The sequence below is a fragment of the Dermacentor albipictus genome, chromosome 2 (genome assembly GCF_038994185.2).
Source record: "Dermacentor albipictus isolate Rhodes 1998 colony chromosome 2, USDA_Dalb.pri_finalv2, whole genome shotgun sequence".
In the NCBI taxonomy this organism is placed as follows: Eukaryota; Metazoa; Arthropoda; class Arachnida; order Ixodida; family Ixodidae; genus Dermacentor; species Dermacentor albipictus.
In genome coordinates this window covers 115216191-115237211 of record NC_091822.1, presented here as the reverse complement: position 1 = coordinate 115237211, position 21021 = coordinate 115216191, and the positions used below count along the sequence as shown (strand labels likewise).

The following is a 21021-nucleotide window of genomic DNA, read 5'->3' as shown; positions in this document are numbered from 1 at the left end:
GGTTACGTATAAAGTTCCAAAGCAATAAAATCGTCATCGTGCGCCGTAGGCTGTATGTGCGAATGAAAGCGTTCCGGATGAGCCGGCGAACGCGGTTCCATCTCGCGCGGACGAGAGAGGTACGCGGGCCCGAACAACACCGCCCGAAGCATGCCCTCTCCTCTCGCATGCGAGGCAGGGGGTTAGGCGAGGGAGGAGTTGCGTTCTCCTCCGGCGGCTGCTAGGGTGCCTCGACGTTCTTCTCGCCATCCGCTCGGTGCAGAATGGAGACAACTGCGGCATCTACTACGGCGTTAGGCACGCGATTGGCGGATGCCGTAGTATGCGCCTTTAGCCCAGACCACACATCGGCTTGCGGACGCACGTAAGCTAACATCCGCACGCCCACGAATGCGCAGACAGTACGACACGGCTCGTACGCCATAAAGAAGCATACTCTAGGCGCACGTGTCGAAACGCGGCACGAGTTCGGTGAACAGCAACCCTCTGTTATCGCGCGCTTGGGGTTCACCACGTTGGCGGGCCTGTCTACGCAGCTACAGCAGGCTAAATTAAACGCTGAGTGACGCACATTTATATCATGCAAGAAAGTGCTTCATCTTTCCTTTTTCTGCTGATCTAACAGCTATAAAAATATTATGCTTACATTTATACATATCGAAGCACATTGAAACACTGTCGATGACAAAGTACGAAGTGGTTTCTGCCAAGGAGTCTATGAGTGAACCCAGTGAGCGTGCGCTGTCACGTGTCTATGTGGAAGCAAGCCGCTATTCCTCGCGAGGCGCGGCAGGCGCAAGGAGTGTAGACGGGATCGTGCGCACGTCCGCAAACGCGCGTGTGGTCTGGGCTTTTGGCGGACGCCATAGGGACGCGTTGGCGGCGCTCGTGTGTCTTGAAAGCGATACGCGACGTGGCCAAAGTGTGCGCCCACGCGGGCCTCATCTTCAAAGCGATCTGGTTGCAGAGTGCGCGCAGTGACAGCAGCGTCGTATGCGATGTGCTTTCGACGTTTCGTTCAAGTTTAATCGAGAGATACACCAAGGTCAACTCGCTTTCTGCTGCCACGATTCCTCAAACCAGCATTTTGGCAGGGAGTTCCCATGCTAATCGAGCAAGATGTATTCATGTTTACCACTGCGCGCGTGACACCACGCTCATTAATTTAGTTAAAACACGTTTGCGGGGTTGTTGGCCTGAATCCATGATATAATGCGTAAGTACGACTGAACAAGGGCGTAGAAAGAAGCAGACACACATAGACAGCGCTGTCTCTGTGTGTATGCTTCTTTCTACATACTCTTTGCGTCACGCTTACACATTGTGTCATAGTTAATTTATTTAGTAAGTGAATGTTTACAAGTTTATACGTCCGATACAACTACTATCCTCACTTCGTAAAGCTATCTACTAATTTGCTATCGCAATCGGTACTTCACCTTCTGGGCGGAATCGCAATATTTTTCAAAGACACAAGGCCATTTGAAGCCATCAGGACCAAGTTTAGGCAAATCCATGCACTGACCATCATTCCGATTCTAGTTAACCCCCGCAGCCTGCAGCTCCAGTAGACACCAGAGCCAGTGTTTCCAGTAGTGACTATTCTGGGAAATATTCTTTATTTAACGTATTAACATGGTTCCCGATCTAGCGCTCGGCGCAAGACGTGCCTGTCGTACTGTCCAGTACCTTGCTTACGCAGTTTTTCTCCACGTGCTGCCACTACTGGATGAATGGATAGAGGGATGCTATTAGCGTCCTTTTTGGAATCGGCGTGATGGGTTGCGCCATCAAGCTCTTGTCTTCATTTTGTGTAATGGCCTACCTATATTTCTCAAGAAAAAAAAAACGAACGAACAATTCCCGCCTCTAAACTTTTTGAATCACTGCTGGAAAATCTGCTTTTGTACTCCTCCGTAGTTTGTGGTCTCCCTGCTTTTCTGTTACCAAACCTCCAATCGCCTCTTACTAATCTATACAGAGGACATATTTACTTCCCCCCTGCTATTCTTGAGCTGAAGGGCTTCAAGGAGGCCAGAAGAGCCTTAACCGACAGGTGGATACATATCTTCACATTTTAATACAACATGTTCCATCGCTTCCCTAGCCTTACCGCAGCAAGCACGTGCTTACTGCGGCAATAGTAGCCTAAGTTAGCGTCCACGATGCCAATGCAAGCATTTAATGTGAAAAGGTTGACCCTCGGTTTCCGCTCACCTCGGTGTACGTGTCAAAGGCAGGAGCCACCGGGTTCTGGTAGCAGGGTGAAAATATCTCGAGCGGGAACTTCGGTAGGGGCGCGGCCAAACGCCCCTTCATGCCCACTGATATAGACCAACGAGAAGATGCGCCTTGAGACTCGAGCTGTTGCAGAGCCAACGCTGCAGTGTTCTGCGAGCCGCGCAAATATACGTTAATGCGGGAGCCCCATGCACTTGCCGTGCGACAAGCACAGCACTAAAACATTTCTTACAAGACGGCTACACTTGTTCTGATGTACCCTTTGCCTTCTAGTGTGCATCTTTGTCAAATTACAGTTGCACGTATTCAACATCGACTGGGTGTGCTATGACGTGAGAATGCATACGCTCCTGCATAATCGAGCATGCGCATGGACTGTGTCTCCTTTGAGACATCGGGCTACAGCAAGGCGCTCAGCTTTGCGTCCGTTGTCAAATAAATTGTTAATTTCCCGGAAACGCCCCGTGGGTGGCATCAGAACGTTCTAGCAGCGCACATGAAAGAGCCGTTCGACCTTCTCACTACCTCTGGTTCCTCATTGTGCTCCTGAAATTCTGCCACCGTTGATTTGAGGAAAATTCTAAGTGTCGACTGAAGCATATGGTCTCCTTAGTAAATATGCGTATAATTATGCTGAGAAGTAAAAACTGTGATCCATTATTACCAAGTCGTGTGCGTATCCAAGGAGCTTGTTGGGCCGAAAGAGAGAAGTCGGAGGCACGACTGCACAGGTTATGGCTTCGTTGTCTCCGTACGTGTAGTGGCCTTGTGAAACGAACAGGTCTGGTCTGTAAACTGTCCTGCGTTAGAACAGTGATCGCGCACTAAAACAGAGGCTCCAAATACTGACGAGAACGACCATGTGGTATTGTATTTATTCGAATATGCATCCAATTTTTTCGTTCGCTATTTATTTTTTTGGTTCCTCGGGCCGAACGAAATATGATACATCGTAACCGGCCCAACGTCGATAATGGTGTTTACGGCCACAAGTCACTAGGAATAAGTCGACAATATAGTAGATTCACAGCATGAAATATATTGAACTTTAAAGCTTCAATTCGATGACCAAATGCTGGTTCTGAATAAGATCGCTCAGTCTATTGTGGTATTTGATGACATCGACTCACGGGGTGCGCTTGTTTACTCAAAATTATCTCGTACTCGGTCAGTCGTGTCAACCTATAGTATCAAAGGTAGCTTACACCAAAACACTGAGCAGGCTTTTATTTTACTAATACCTTAAGAGTATCACCGATTAGTTGAATCAGGCATTCAATCTTGTGCTGTGGCGCATGACTAAACTATGAATGGCGGTAACAAAGATGAGAGAAAAAATCCTTTTCCTAACGTCTTGGCCATGCTTTGCATAATATTGTTTGCCTTAATAATTCTTCTGCCCTTTGAATAACACCGTTACTTCAATGACATCATGTTGGTGCTGTTGCGCTGTTTTGGTATTGATGGTGACTAAGGTGGTGAACACCGCATGGCTGTGCAGCCCCTCCACAAAATGTCGGTGTATATGTTTACGCAAGGAAACATTAAGAAACCCGGCGGTTACGGCTATGCACGAACTATGATCTCGTAGCCACCGACAGTCCAGAAAAGCATCTGGCTTAATATATTTCAGCGAAAAATGGGTGTCGAGCAATTATATAGTATGGGGAGCATTTGCTAATACGTCCAACCAACGGAAAAGAACATTTGCTTATGAAAGGCGAATAAAAAGGTGTCCGTGGCCCTCCTCACACATGTATACCGCGAAAAAATTGCCCCGCAAAATTTCTGCAAGCGCCCAAGCGCGTAAGCAGAGAAATTTCAAATAATTAGAGACATGCCATACATCAAAGAGCAAAGTCGCGGTCCATCAGTATCAGCCTCAGCATCAGCATCAGGATGCCAAGAGCTGAAGAATTGTTGAAAGGCATCGCACTGAATGAGCGGCGCAACCGTCCGTGACCGACACATGGGATACATAAGGTTGGCCAAAAGTTGATATGTGTTATAGATAAAGAAGCGAATATGCGATGGCTAATAGTGGATGGCAGTTAGGCAAAAAAATAAAGCTTTCATGAACCAGGACCCTGATTCACGATGACATGCTGAGTCCAACCACGGATAATTTACCGGTCCCCTTTCCTGTCAGCTTCACAATAGCTGAGGTGTAAATCCTTGTTAAGTCGTACGTTTAAAATGACATGGAGCAGCAGCGACGGTTTCGGAGTTCACATAAAAAGAGGTAGATTAGCAGTCTGTTATAGGTAAAAACCCTCTTTCATAACGAGCAGGCGCTCGCAGTGGTGTAGTATCTGTTTACTGCCGGTAATTTCCAGCCTGTCCAGTTTCGACGGTACATTCCTCAGAAACAAAAGAAAAGAAAGCGTGCACACCTTAGTCTTCTCAAATAGTCTTATCGCACCGCTAACTCTCATCGTAGTTCTTTGCTGAATTTGCATTAGCACTGCAAGAAGGGGTCTAAAAATGTTCACCAGCGATTACGATAAACCTTAATGCGATATTTGAGCGTAGCAGTAAACGTGTTTTCATTTCGCAATATGTTGGCTAGCGCGGAGAGTCTGTCTCTTGTGGCACACTGCAAATGGAACGAAATTTGGCGCAAATGCCTCACTAACTGCGACGCGTGGCCACGATTCCCAGACGCCGCCGCAGATAGCAGCCGCCGCTAATGCAGCGCTTAGTTTATATACAGACCAGGCGCGCTAATCTGGCGCTGTTTTGTAGCCACAGCCACCGGAATGCCCATCGTGCGTGCCACTATGCTTTCCTTCTCAAGCTTTCGCAATACCCTGCTCCGCCGCTTTCTATACCTCATGACTCCGTTGCACCCTCCCCCTTCGCTGTCCTCCTCGCGCTCTCTTTGCTATCCCCGTCTTTCACCTTCCCTCTGCGCTACACGTTAACTCTCATCTTTCGCTGTGCTCGTTCACTCGGTTACGAGGTAGGAGGCCGACGCTCGCCGGAGGAATGGGCGCCTAAGAGCTGCAATATAAAAGAAAGTGGGAAAGCTTGCACTTCTCTAATACAGCAAACCGGCAGAGAGTTTATCTTTCCAAGGTTAACCACCGTTTCGACAATTCATCTACCTCGAACGAGTAGGTGATTGAGCAATAGCAACATAGTGCAACATAGCAACACAATCGCATGTCTCAACGTGACATAAAGGTACCAAACAAAAGCGCACCGAAGTGCAATGCGTATTTAGATGAAAATTTGTGCCTTAATCAGGTGAACAAGAAGTATGACAACAAGGGGAATAACGAAATCTGGTATCCACGAAGTCTGTCTATGCAGTGAGACTGCTACAGGAGGAAAATCGCACATCCGCCGATTGAAGTACCGTCAGTGCAGCGCATCTTAGCAAAATGCACAACACCATCTACCTTTGACAGGGGCAAAGCTTGTACGATATTGGCACCAAGATTATTGTGTCAACGCTTGCTTGCAGCCAAAAGAAGTGAAAACCTCAGGACCATGCCGCCTATGTTTGCTCACCAAGCAAAGCCTCTCTCTCCTAAGAACTGCGCACACGATGAGGGTTTGTAAAAACTCATACCAACTAATCCTGAAAGCTCGCATAATTGAAAGGAACAGCTTTCTTTGCCCGATTTTCCCCTTTTTTCGCCTGGGTGAGTTTCTTGCCTGCATGCGAATGCAGGGCTGCAGAGTCGGCATCACAGTGCTTAAGATGGACACAAAAAAGCTCTTTCCATCGAAGCCTCTGCGCACGTGGTCCCACATCTCTCGAGCTCTGTTTTCTAAAACGAAAACCTCTCTAAAGGTGAAGCTTCAACGTGGGTCACCTCGCGCAAGAGGCTGACACTGCATCAACAGTACGCTATTCCTTATTGATTTTGTTAATTCACAAGGGCATCAGTGTACCGCGCTTCGGAAACCTGAAGCTTTCTTACCTCTACTTCGTGGTCAGTTTAGAAAGGCAAGTTCAAACAACCATATAAGTTGTTTAAGCACAATTTTGAGTCAATGTTCAAGATAAGTTTTTAACGGAAGGATATTTCTGTAACTTGCTCACTTCATTTTATCGGCCACGTAGTTTACCCAGCCTGCGTTGTAGGGCACGGCACTGAGCACGATGTATGCTGCCTTGCCGGAGTCCCGCTGCCCCTGAGACATGGCGTCGAGTGTCTGCAGAAGCATCAGACAAACAACGAATAAATCACGTTGGAATATGTATTTGATTCTGTAGCTCTACGTGCTGCAACCAGGATATAATTATGAGAATCAGCATATTGAATTTGACCATGCGCATCATAAACGCGCACCCTAATCTAAAGAAACCAGTTCCTTTTTCAGTTGCGCCACCACCAACGTGAGGCTGCCATGACCTTGAGTTCTGTAGGTCTGGGCCATAAACACTATCGTTGGTGAAAACCTAAAATTACAATCTCTACTCACGGAAATGCGGTACACTTATCCTTGCAGTAGAACTGTAACGAAATTCACACGTGGGCTAAATTGACTATAAATGCCTAGCGTATACTCCTAAAGTTAACTTGGCAGAGCCACAGTACTGGTAATTGCCTAATTTTGTTATTAGCAAGCAATAAATAGCGCCTATGCAGACGGCGCGTGCACCTTGCGGCAAAGCGTTAGCCATGTGGATATGGCGCATGTTGAAGAACCATGCGAACAGCCGTACGCAACTGTTGATCTCTCAGATGCGCCACGTTGCGCTAGACAGCCAGGCGCATTTTTCACTCGCCATTTGTGTGTTGACGGGCGACTCTCACGGCGTTTGTTGTCCCTGTTGCGCTCGTGATTTGAGCTGTTGCAAGAATGCCGATGCGTTGTGTGGTCATCGCGTGCTGGAACACGTACTATAGCACGAGCAATGCCTGTTCAGGGCACAACACTGAGTAGAGGAAGGCCGAACATATCTTTCCTCTCGCAGCTTCCCGAGCGCAACCGTGCACTGCGGCGCTGCAGGCAAGTGCGACTCGGACGAGCGAATGCATACAAAGCATGTAAACTGCAATAGACGAAGCTGCACTCCAAAACACTGTCACTTAGAGACAAAGGTCTCCTTGGCAAATGCTTTGTCGAGTTGACTATATGCCGCGATGGCGCACGAAAACCGAAGGTAAAGGTAAAAGGTACGTTGTATTCAAAATCTCTGTTCTCAAGCCATCAATTTTGGTAGTGCAGCATCTTCAGGATGTTATGCGTGTCTCTACATCGGACGCGTCGAAATAGACAAAGGAAATCCTTTCTGACACAGCGCCAGGAACGAGCAGGAACTGCATGCTGCATCTGTCATGAAGGAGAACGCGACGCGGCGGCCATGTTGTAGATGCAGCGGCAAGCTATGCCGGAATCCAATGCCGCCGCTGTGATTTAGGCAAATATTTATCACTGTCGCAGTCCGGCCTGTCTGGCCGTGCGTTCATGCACACTAAGCACCGAGCTCCTCTAGCCCGGCCGTGCCAAGTCTGAGCTATTTATCATCCTTTGCTACAGATGGCGGTAGTTGTCTGATCGCTCTAGGGAGCTCACATGGAAACTACGTTTCTGCTTGCATGTAGGCTCCCTAGATGGGTCGACCAGTCTGACGCTTCCAGCGTGCCAGGAAGCGGTCGGTGAAGTCGGATGCGTCCTACTGGAGACGGTTAGATCGCTAAAGTTTAATCCTGCGCTTCAAACCTGACCCGCAGCAGCGCAGCGATCAGATGTGGCCGCAGCGCTAGCGGATAAGTGCACGGCGAGCGAGCGCTTATTTCTTTGTCCAAAGGTGCAAACGAAACACGATCGCTTTTGCTGCGGCGTGCGATTGGAAATGTTCTTATCCCGCACCCTCCACAGAAGACCTCAAAGTGTCCAAGTTTTGCTGTTTTAGCGTAACTGCACCACGCGGGGATCGCGTTCGCGTTAAGCCGGACTATACCGCACTTTTAGGTTGGCCACCCCAATGTGCTCTTTTTCGAGTGGAGACAGAACGCATCGAGGCCCTGCTGTTGAACGTAGACAACCAGATAGAAGAAAAAACGGCTGGACTCGGAGAATACTTCGAATTAAAGGAACATCGCGGGCGCTCAACAGCCTCGTCACAGCGCACGAAGCAGCTGAGAAAGTACACTAACTCTGTGACTAGCATACGTGCAGGACCCGCACACTGATTCACCGGAACGGAATATAAGCAAGGAAAGCAGATAGCACTGGCGCTGGTTCTCCATATTGTTCGCTTTACGTCACTTCCGCCAGGCGAAAATCGCGTCGTCTTTTTTTTTTAAGTTTCGATATGACAAACATCGAATTTGGCGAGCTCTTTGTGACGGATGGAGCTGCATTTCAAGCGTAAGATTATGCACAGAGGCTACTGCACGTCTAAACTATCCGAAGCAATGCTTTTCATGCGGTCGGAAATTTTGTCGCAGTTGGCCTATAATATCTGCGAGAAAGTGTAGCCAGCAGCATTCAACTTACATTTATGCACAAATTATACAAAACCAATAAAGTTCGCTTATTTCCCTGACGCCAAGCGATATTGCTGTAAAATAGCTGTTTTTACCGTACAGACCTTTGTTTGTGTCATTGGATGAAACATGAATGTCCAGGGCAAATTTTATGAGTTATCCTGATGTCAGGGTTGGCTCAGCCAACTTTTATTTTCCAATGGGCACAGCATTTATATTTGCAGAGCCAAGTCAATAATCTGTGAGCGGACTCCACCTTGCTTGGCTTTCTATCAGAGGTGAAGGGTAGATATATCTACCCTTCATACACTGCATTTATTTTGGATGGAGCGGGTTTGTATTTGTTATGTCGTCACCGACTGTAAGCTTCCACGGCTGGTAAATCACAAGTGCCTCGAGCGGTCCCTCGCGCAAAAATTTTTCGTCTATTCGATGGCTTCTTTCACGCTCAGAAAAACACTTTTACGTAGCAGGTGATTGAACAAGAGAAAGCTGTATCGAGTTCGTGATGCTTATTGGCCTCGAGCTCCACCACTGGAAAAGCTGGCGCCACCGTCGGCGTGACGTGCTAGGAGGGATCACGTGGACATAGCGGCCGCGTCGGCTGCTTCGGGCGCGCCGGAGCGAGCTGAAAACGAGTTTAAATTCCCTCGTACGCTGCGGTTTTCATTTAGTGGCGAAATTTTCCCGCTTCGAGTGTCTCCTTTACAACGCTTGAAAGCACTACAATAGGTAGTGGCTGCCTTTGAAGGCGCGCGACATGGTATGCTACTGCTCGGTGCCGCAAGGCCGGACGCACGTAACGGAGGCCGGTGTCAGCCTTATTCACACGTAGCCGCAGGACAAGAAGCTGTGTGAAGCTTGGCTCGCGAAACATAAAACCGGCAAACAGTCATCGGCTACAAATCGGGTATGCAGCAAGCACAGACGCGAGGAAGATTTCTGCTACGGCGCCCGGTCTGCGATGTTCTGAAAACGCGCACTGAGACGCACGCCCGAGTCCGCTGCCCGACTAATGTCACGACAGTTTGGTCTATGAACTTGTCGATGCTATAGATACTGGCAAGTTCAGTGGAGTGGAAAGGCAGCGGTAAGAAGCACATTTAAAGAAAGCATGGCATATGGTCATGTTTGTGTTATGAATTAATGCACTGGATTACAAAAAAGGAGCAGCGGGAAATTGCACGCTGAGAACGCCGATAAACATACAGTGCGACGCAACTCGAGAAATAGTATCGAAAGATCAAAGAATTTTGAAGAAAAAAAAGATTGAATCGTCGCGACGGCACATCACAGTCCCCCCGTAGGCGTCCAAGTCTCTACAATGAAATGATTTTTGAACAGCTCTGATAGCGCCCACGCAACAATGGTTGCTTGTATACTGTCAAATGCTCACATTCTGCGGCCTAAAGCTCATGGCACGGTGCGAAAACGCGCGCGCGGAGAAAGCGAAACAGTGCGCGGACAAGCATACAGACGCGCAGTCGGTCGCTGCGAATCTGCGCGATCGCTGCATTGAGGCTTCATTCTATTACGCTCCATTTAGTTATACAAACACTGTAAGAACATATTTGACATAGTTTGCTCTCAGCGTTTACCTACCTTTCACGCAAGAAGCCGGTTCGGCAGACTCCATCGCGGAGACCGCGCGCAGTGGCGTTCACTGTACGTATTCGGTAAAGAGATAGCGACTGTAAACGATTGTGTGCTTTCAGTTTGCCCAAGATTATTATTTAGCCAGTAAGAAACTTCTCTCGTTTCGAAAGTACTTACAGAAATGTCCGGGAAAGCTCGCGCGTGGTGTTTTCAGTGAGCGCTGACAGCAAAACCTATGAGGAGCGCGCCACGTGATCCCTCATACTACGCCAGCGAGGCGCTTCCGATAGAGGGCGACTCCGTAACTCCTCGCCGCCAATAGCGCGTGAAAAGACAAGTACGAAAGGAACACGTGACACACACAGGCGCTAGCCTCATTATCTCATACCAACAACTCCAAATCACTGCATTACTGTACCGGGAGTTTTTCATATCGTTCTACAATTTTATCATTGACTCTCCTCACCTAATTATAATATTTGCGAAGTTCATTATTCATAAAGACTAAATAGGTGGTTAGGGGTAATGCAAAAGTAATCTCAATATCTCCAGGGGACGGAAAAAAGCATTACCTTGGTTCTGTGTCACTACATGGCATTTGCATATCTTTGAATCTTAGTACGTGACAGTTGGGACACCCTCTGTATCCAGCTAAAAAAAACAACCACGACGGAACCACAACCGTGAGCGCATACATAGTGGCCTGACTCAACTTAGTTTCAATAAAACATTGATTAAGCTTAGTGACCTGTCCTCCACTAATCCGCACAAAACTGACTCCCTTGATGGAAAGTGAAAGCCTTTTTTAAGAGAGAAACTTTGCACCTTGAGGCACGTGAAGACATCGTCCATGTAGAAGGGCTTCAATCCAAATACCGGTACGTCCAAAATGCCAAAGTGGTAGACTCCGTGCTTCCAAAACACCTCCAAAGGTATAGGGTCAGTCCTAGTCAAGTCTTGAGTCAGGGTGCCACGGTACCTAATCAGAGTTGCAAGATAAGTATTTTGTGGGGACAGAAACAAGTGATAAAAGGTAAGAATAATTATCTGATGTTAGCTTCAAAAGTTTTGCACTGATACCATGCGCCCCAGGGCAAGTTTTGCATGGAAGCTTCTCTGTTGCGCGTGCTACGCCTGTTTCTGTTATCGAGACGTGATTGCAACAGTACCGTATTGCATAAGCTAGTGCTTAACGTTAAAACAGTATGCAACGCCGTTAGCGTGTCACTCATGATCACTGAGTTTTACAGGGTGCTATTTGTCAGTGAATGATGGGTGTATGTAGGGTAGAAGTGAACGGCGTTCTCGCTTTTCCTCCACCACTCTGACGCGAAGCGCCAGCTTTCACATGCACAGCGTTCCAAACGCCTTAGACTACGTATCGTTGTCGATCTACTACTGCCCGGTGTATTCGAACCGCTTACTAGCGCTTTATAACAATTAACACGGATGCAGCGTGCTGTAGATATGACGTGATGCGCCATTTTTTGCATTAACGTGAATGCTTCTGAATTAACTCTGCTACTACTTCATCACCATCATCAGCCTGGTTACGCCCACTGCAGGGCAAAGGCCTCTCCCATACTTCTCCAACAACCCCGGTCATGTACTAATTGTGGCCATGTCGTCCTTGCAAACTTCTTAATCTCATCAGCCCACCTAACTTTCTGCCGCCCCCTGCTACGTTTCCCTTCCCTTGGAGTCCAGTCCGTAACTCTTAATGACCATCGGTTATCTTTCCTCCTCATTACATGTCCTGCCTATGCCTATTTCGTTTTCTTGATTTCAACTAAGATGTCTCAAACTCGCGTTTGTTCCCTCACCCAATCTGCTCTTTTCTTAACCCTTAACGTTACACCCATCATTCTTCTTTCCATAACTCGTTGCGTCGTCCTCAATTTGAGTAGAACCCTTTTCGTAAGCCTCCAGGTTTCTGCCCCGTAGGGGAGTAGGTGCTACGACTTGCCCTGGTCTTATCCATGATGCATAGAGTCCTTGAGTGCGTCAGTGGTCTGCCCGCTTCTTGATTTTAGTACTCACTAATAGAAATGACTGTTTGCTTGGATTTTGCACGCAGCCCGATAGCCTATCTGTACGTGTCTCACGACGCCTGCGTGCTTCGCTCGATCCCTTGATTGTCTCATTGTAGATAAAACATTTTGCAGTAGAGCAACCTGCCCTTCATATGCCGCACCACATACAGGAGGCAGTGTAAAGGCTGAAGAATGGCGAAAAACTTGCTCATACTGTTCATAAACTGTGTTCTGTTGAAGGAGTGCAGGAGGTGAAAGTTTTGAAGATGCTGATGAGTCATGCCTGTGTGGAGAGATATTACAGGAGCGTGCATTTTTCAGTGGCGGCAACCGTTGCACGAAAAAAATTGTGTGTTATACAGAACTTCGCCAAAGTCGAAGGTTATCAAATCGAATACTTATGCGCTTTCAATTTATCCGTTTAAGCAGCAAATACTCACTCGAAGGCAAACCCTACACCAAACGCTGTCTTGGAGTAGTTGGGAATAACTGCCAAGAAATGTTGTAGATCTACGCCAATGTTTTCGCTGTCAGCGAGGAAGTTCCGGTCATTCTTGTACACAGAGTCGAAAAAAATGAAGTCGCACAGCCCATCACTGGGGAACACGGTAGATGCGTTGGTCTTGGCACCGTATGTGCACAGAAGTATTTGCGGTTCCATTGGCTTCCCTGGAAAAATCGGGACTCACTTTTATTTAAGCCTATTGTTTACTTGGCAAAATAAATAGGTGTACAGAAGCTAAGATATTTCCAGAGTAAATTTGCAAAGGTTACCGTTCCTGAGTAGACGTCCTTACTAATAATCGCTCCTATATGGTTGCCTAGACAACCATTTTAAAGTTCAAGCTCCGTCCTCACATTTCAAATCTGCTGAATCACTGACCACTATTTGAATCACTGACCACTGTGTCATCGGAATATTTTACCACATGGCGCTGTCTACATAATAAGCCATAGCACACTAATGCAGGAACTTTATAGTCTTTTTGCAACCAATAAATGTGTTTCAATTCCAATGTTTACGACTTTTTATTAAATTTTTATATACGCTTATGTTCATCGCATTTGTCTGTGATACTATCGTCAAGGTTGAAAATGGTACATCTTCTTTGCTGTAATCCTCCTATGTAAGGCTCGCAATGAGCGTTTAAGCGCAAGTAGAGCCCTGATCATACAGACATCAGAAGGAGTTACATTTGCTTCATATTTAACGACAAGCAAGGTTCGCGACATCACGACAAACGGTATGCAAAAACTCGCGTCTTTATTTTTGCCTAAAATAAACGTTTTGATATATATATATATATATTTGCCTATGGTAATTTTGTCATCATTGAAACGGCCCCCATGATAGTGGTGCTACAATAAAGAGTTCCGGGGCTGGGCACATACCAGGGTAGATTCAGGAATAAGGTTCCAACTTTTTTTTTCAGAAATAGACAACACTGTTTGTTCTAATAGAAATTTACATCAATAAAAAGATTAAGCTTTGCACTATTTTTCTACATAATTGCCGTCTTTTTCCATGCATTTTTGTAGACGATGCTCTAATTTCTATATCCTAATGTCGTAGAACTCCACCGCCAACCCGTTGAGGAAGTGTTTCACCTCTTCTTTGACTCTATCGTCGCCCCGGAAGCGATGACCACTCAAGTATTCCTTTAACTTGGAAAAGAAGAGATAATCACTAGGAGTGAGGTCTGGACTGTATGGTAGGTGGGGCATGACAGTCCACCCAATGTTTGCCAAAAATTCGTGCGTTTGACGGGAGGCGTGAGGTCGCGCGTTGTGAAGCAGCTTTACACCGGCTGCCAGTCGTCCTCGCCGGCGGTCCTGGATAGCTGGCCTGGGTTTTCTTAGTGTTGCACAATGACTGTCCGAGTTCATTGTTGTCCCACGTTCCATGAAATTGATCAGCATTCACCTTACGATCCCAAAAAGCACTGGCCATGAATTTGCCAGCAGAAGGAGTTTGTTTGAATTTCTTTTTGAGTGGTGACTGGGTGACGCCACTGTATGAATTTTTGTTTCATTTCGGACGTGAAATGAAACACCCACGTTTCTTCTCCCGTAACAATGAAGTCCAACAATCCTTCCTAAACTTCTTGACACTTTTGAAGAAACTGGCGAGCACAGTCATGGCGTTTCGCCTTGTAGTCTGATGCCGATAGCCGCGATACCCATCAAGCACAATACTTGTGGTACTCCAATTTCTCAGTAAAATCTCTTTCCAATGTACCGTAAGCACTCCCAGGTATCTGAGCAGCCAGTTCACGGACGGTGATTCTCCTGTGTTGAAGCACTTTGCGTTGGACAATATCAATAAGCGCCTCCACAACTGATGGTCTTACACGCAGTTCTTCATCGCGGACTTCTTTCCGACCGGCACTAAACTCCCTGCACCACTTTCGCACGTGTTGAACCAACATACACTTGTCGCCATACGCGTCTATCAACTGACGATGAATACCGACAGATGAAGTCCCTTTGGAGCGCAAAAAGCGAATTACGGAACAAATCTCGTACTTGGCGAGATCAACAATGCGAACCTCCATATCGGACGGCTGCTGAGCCAAGAAAGACCAATCAAGCGAAGCGCGTCTGGAAGGAATTAAGAGTGCGGGAATACCCGCGCGCAGCAGTGTTGCCGGATTTTGCCTCGCACCATCGCGTGTGGCTGAAGCGCTTTGGGAAACTTATTTGTGGATCAACCCTCGCACATCGACGACGTGGTATGACGTAATCCAAAGCTATGAATACGACCTACTTCGAAGAATCCAAAGAGATTCTCAAGAAAAATAGCAGACCTGTAACGTAATTGAATGGGCTAAGGCGTTAGATGTCCCTCTTCAAAAATTGAAAAAAAAAAGTGTTATGTGATGCCCACGCACTGGGGGAATCAATGTACGCGAAGCTTTCTGTGCTTGCTGCTTGCTCTAATGAATGATAATAAGTGGTGATGTTCACAGCGAATGTTTCATTTTTTCAGCGTTTAGTACAATACTAGAGTGGTCAGTTGATGTTAAACGTTACCTTGTGTTCAGCGCTGCTGTTTGCATGCGTAGTACACAAAACACACAGAGAAACACGCTTGCCTCAGGCGTCGTTGTGCACCCTTGTTCGTAACCTTCGAAAAGGTTAGCATTCTCATTGGTGGGGATGTACGTGCCAAAACCCCAATCGGATTATGAAACACACGGTACTGGCGGACTCCTGATTAATTTTGACCTCCAGCCCGGGTTCTCTAACGTGCACGTAAATTTAAATACATGAGCGTGTTGGTATTCCGGCCCCGTAGAAATGTGGTTGCCGCGCTCAGGATCAAACTCGAGACTTCGAACAGCGCTATAGCCGGAAATCTAGCGCTGCGGGCATAGAAGGGTTCATTTGAAGCACGGCCGATTCCGTAGTATCGCCTAGATGCTGCGGTGATTTATAGCGGCTTTGCATCTGCACGGCCTGCGTCAGTTCTTAGCTTGACAAACTTGCATGGTGTTTATTTATCAGAAATAGTAGAAACATATACTGTACCACGCCTCGAACGTAAATATCTGCACTTCATCCGCAACTGCTGCCATGTCTCGTAGTAGCGTTTGCTCCCTTTCTCACGTCGCCTTCTCCCTGTACCAACCACCTTCCATGTATGGGAACTACGAGTGAAGAGTTGTAAAGATGTTAAACACTCGTTTTGTGACAGCGTCGGTTCAACCCATTACATGCCTCCTCTCCCCACCTCCTCTCAATAATTATATGTACCACCGCTCTGGAATGTTGTCTATTAGTACAAAGGTAAGCGCTGTATCTTCTGCAATGTTTTGTGGGAGTTCACGCATAATTACAGGAATCTAGAGGGCAATGTAGCGACGTGATGGGAAGGTGAACTCAGGCTCTGAAATACATCCCCACATGGCGAGCGAGACAGCGACAGCAGAAGCAGTAGCAACACTGTAAAAGTCGAATAACCAGGCTAAACAACACTTCCCTTTAAGAATAGCCACGCTACTCATTGTTTCTTCCCACTATCTGCACTGTAGCCAGCAGTATTTATTGGGTTGTTACAAAAGTATTTTAATGCGGAGATACTACGGACACTGTAGACACACATGATGGCACCTCTTACGTGTGCGGAAATATTAAAATTTCGCGTACGTCTGTAACAGCATCGTAAAGTCATACGGAAAGCTTCTAAAGAGTAGCTGACACGTGTACTCACCTGTGGTCTTTTCTGCAGTGCTGAAACTTGTGTTTTCAACTGCCATTGTAGACATGGTCGTTGGATTGGTTACTTTTGAGCTCGCACTTTCGGAAGCAACTGCAGTGCGCGGTGGTGCAGCAGAAACTTTGCGTTCTGTGGTCTCTTCTGAAGAGGCTTCATCACTTTTCACCTTCTGTGATGATATATTCTGGTCATGCACTGAAATAGTTGTGCGTTCAGCTGCTTCTAAGATCAGATTATTTGTTGAATCTTCTACAGCAGGTGACGCCGCCTCGTATGACGGCGTTGACTGAAGTGGAGCTCCTAAATTATAAGACATGGCTGAGGTGGCCATGCTCGCTCTTTTGCCCAATGGTCGAGAAGATGCATCTGTTGATCTAAGCGTTGCTTCCTGAGATGCGATGTGTTTGGTGCCTACGTTGTTGTCACGTGAGGTCTTCGTGAGGAAATCATTTCGTCTAGCGGCTATTATAGGTTCCATGGTTGGCGCCTCGACTGTTGAATTTATAGACGGAGGAAAGACTGCAGGCTCATTTGGACGTGCTACTCGGTTAGAATAAGGTTCCTCGTTGACTTCACTACTTTGTCTTGGAGCCACGGTGTCGAGGCTGTCTTCAGAGTCGTAAACAGCCGTTTCTCTTGCGAGCTGGTTGGCCCCTGCGAGTTTGATGGGAAAAGAAAATCCATATAATCCATGCGTAAACAACGAAGAACCCGTCATTTCTACAAGCGTATTCACAATACATATCTAGGGTGCTTCAGCAAACACTTTCAAAAAATTTTAAACGTTGCCGGTGGCAGACAGCACGATTCTAGTTCATGAGTTCGTGTACACGGAGAGGCGGACATTACTCCCGCAAATAATTTAAATGCATAATTGACTGAATAACATTATTACCTAAAGTTCTTAACTAATTACCGTATAGCTCATATTGCTATGTACGAATTCTAGCCGTGGAGTTCCGCATGCAGATCCACTCCGAAAAATTCTCATTATAACAGGAGTTGCAAGATAATAATTCCCGATCTCTGCAGAGAAATGCATTGATGTTCCGGTGACATTTTGAATAATACGTCGTTTTATGCATTGAAGCACAGAAGAAATTGGAACGCAATGCATTTACCCGCCGTGGTTGCTCAGCGGCTATGGTGTTAGGCTGCTGAGCACGAGGTCGCGGGATCGAATCCAGGCCACGGCGGCCGCATTTCGATGGGGGCGAAATGCGAAAACACCCGTGTACTTAGATTTAGGTGCACGTTAAAGAACCCCAGGTGGTCGAAATTTCCGGAGTCCCTCACTACGGCGTGCCTCATAATCAGAAAGCGGTTTTGGCACGTAAAACCCCATAGCTTAGCAATGCATTTCTCCGCAAAGTTCGGATATTACTATCTGGAATCTGGTGTCATCCTGACATTTGTTTCTAGTGGGCCCGCCTTGCGAACTCCATGGCTAGAATTTGTAGATTGCAATATGTGCCATAATATAGCTAGTTAAAACGTTACTAGTTAATTTTTGGTAATTAGTCGATTCTGCAATTAAATTCCTTGCGCGAGTAAAGTCCTCCTCTTCAAAGAAACCAACTCATGACCTAGAATTATGCTATCTGCAACTGGCAACCTTTAAAATTTTTGAAAATGTTCGCTGAAATGCCCGGTATATATGTACCATATCACGAGAAGCAACAGTGAAACAATCACACTCGGTGTGATTGTTGCTGCTGGTTGGCTTCTCATCATATGACTAAATCCTGACTCCTCGCATAATATATATATATATATATATATATATATATATATATATATATATATATATATATATATATATATATATATATATATATATATATATATATATATATATATACGCGCAGGATAAAGACGACGAACTTTGTGGAAGACTTCATTACTTAACGTTTTCGGCTGGTGGACCAGCCTTCGTCCGAGTGCAGTGATTGTACAGTGATTGTCAGAGTACAGTACAGTGAGTGATTGACTGTACTCTGACGAAGGCTGGTCCACCAGCCGAAAACGTTAAGTAAAGAAGTCTTCCAAAAAGTTCTACGTCTCTTTCCTTCGTGTGTTACGTCGAGTGCTGCGTGCTGAACTTTGAAGGGAACACACACACCTATATATATATATATATATATATATATATATATATATATATATATATATATATATGCACATATATGCTGTTGCGCGGTCGAGACATGAGCAAATGTTGTTTATGCAACACGAACGCTGAAGGCACCAGCTGACACCAGGACATGGCGGCCGAAGCGCTCCAGCAACTACACCAATTCTTCTTCATCCTCTCTTATCTGCAGGTATACCGTTCTGCAGCTCGACACTAGGGCGCCGGGGTTGTGCGACACTACGCACCCGGCACAAGCGATTACGGCCCAGCAAAGGCGTACACCTCGGGCTTAAAGAGGGAGACATGAACAAGATCTGTTCTTGGCTGTATGGGCGACGTGCCTGGCTCTTCAGCAGCCATCTCGTACGTCACATCCGAAAGCTGTCGTAGGATTCAGTAAACACCTCAATATCGCGGCAGGAGTTTTTCCGATAGGCCCACACGAAGAGACGTTGGCCACAGGAGCACGCGGGAGCTAGGTAAATAACGCACGTCCCTATGGTGCGTATCTTAATGGGTCTTCTGGGCAGCGAGGAACCACTGAAGCGAGCGCGGGCAATCTGACGCGCCTCTGCTGCCATAGGAATCACGTCGCGGGCATGGGTGATGTGTAACTGTGTGACTTGTGGAAGTACAGTGTCCAGAACAAAGCGGGATCATGGCCAAACAGCAGATAAAATGGTGAGTTACGTGCAGTGTGATGGCGGGACGAATTGTACGCGAAAGTCACGTACGGCAGAGAGACGTCCCAGTCCTGGTGGTCTGGAGAAACGTACAAAGGCAGCATGCCGGTAAGCGCTCTGTATTTTCACTCTGTGAGACCGTTAGTCTGCGTATGATAAGCAGTGGCTATTTTCAGTAGAGCATAGGCGGACGATATCAATGACCTTTGTTAAGAAGTAACGTCCGCGATCCGTGAGGAGCTGGCGTGGAGCACCGTGGTGCAGGATGACATTGTGTAGAAGGAAATCCACGGCGCCAGTGACACAACTTGTAGTTAGGGCTCCCGTAATGGCGAAGCACGGGGCATAATCGGTTGCTACTGCAACCCATGTGTTGCCCTTAGTGTAGAAAGGGAAAGGGCCAAGTAGATCGAGTCCTACGCGAAAGAAAGGCTCAGTAGAAACAGCGATGGGTTGTAAAAGCCGAGCTGGAGCCATGGGTGGGGGCTTCCGGCGTTGGCACAGGTCGCAAGCAGTCACATACCGGTGCACGCAGCGGTAGAGGTCTGGCCAGAAGAAACGGCGCTGGACTCGGTCAAAGGTGCGAGAAGACTGAGATGTCCAGTGGTGGGCACATCGTTGAGTTGTTGAAGCGCGGTGCGTTCAAGGTGCCCCAGTACGGCCAGTAGTATGTCAGCACCATCAGAGTGCAAGTTGCATTTGTACAGGACTCCGTCGAAAATACAGGAGAGACGAAGGGTAGGATCAGGAGTTGGCGAGCTTAACCGATCTATGATGGTTCGCAAAAAGAGATCACGGCGCTGTTCATCGCCAGTGCTGAGGAAACCTGTGATGGACATAACACTGGTATCGTATCCGAGGTCTGTGGCTCTTGGGTGGGTCAAGAGTGTGGTGGGCCAAGCCATCGGCGTCCTGATGTATATGGTCAGATTTGTACACTACAGAGAAAGTGTACCCTTGCAAGAGCGATGCCCAACGCGCTGTAGGGTCCTTCAACGAAGAGAGCCAGCAGAGCACGTGGTGATCAGTAATTACGCGGAAATGGCGACCAAATAGTTATGGGCGAAACTTCGCTATCACCCAAACTAGCGCTAGACACTCTCGATCCGAGAATAGTTGGGCTCGGCTCCGTACAGAAAACGGCTTGTGTAAGCGATAACGCACCCTTTACCATGCTGAACCTTGGTAAGGACAGCCCCAATGCTGTGACCACTAGCATCTGTACGGATTTCAGCGGGCGCTGAAAGGTCAAAATGGGCGAAAATTGGGGAGCTCGTCAAGAGTCTCATGAGTGCTGTGAAGCCTTCCGTCTGCCGCTCTCCCAACGTGAAAACGACGTCGTTCTTCAAAAGATCGGGGAGAGGGCGTGCAATGTCAGCAAAATATTGAACAAAGCAAAGAAAGTACGAGCATAAGCCTATGAAGCTGCGAACGTCTTTAAATGAGCAAGTCACATGAAAGTCTTGCAGGGCTCGAACTTTCGCCCGGTGCGGTTGAATTCCATTGGCTTTTACAATGTGCCCGATAACGGTGATTTCACGATGGCCAATGTGACATTTCGACGAATTCAGCCAAAGTTTCGCTGCGCGAAATACAGCAAGGAAAGTCACGACACGGTCAATATGGGTTTCAAAAGTTGGAGCAAAAATAATTACGTAGTCGA

General features: G+C 47.0%; 1 protein-coding gene across 2 annotated transcripts in view; it reads right to left on the bottom strand.

Moving 5' to 3' along the window:
- The window catches only part of LOC135910924 (uncharacterized), a 40813-nt gene that overhangs the window by 6337 nt on the left and 13455 nt on the right, over positions 1-21021 (bottom strand). For both annotated transcript variants that reach the window (XM_065442998.2, XM_070533031.1), the window contains 6 exons: positions 16536-17195; positions 12763-12991; positions 11115-11268; positions 6296-6408; positions 2906-3041; positions 2218-2391 (listed from right to left, as the gene is read on the bottom strand). In XM_065442998.2, the coding sequence (XP_065299070.1) occupies positions 2218-2391; positions 2906-3041; positions 6296-6408; positions 11115-11268; positions 12763-12991; positions 16536-17195 (1466 nt within the window). The remainder of the gene's footprint in view (positions 1-2217; positions 2392-2905; positions 3042-6295; positions 6409-11114; positions 11269-12762; positions 12992-16535; positions 17196-21021) is intronic.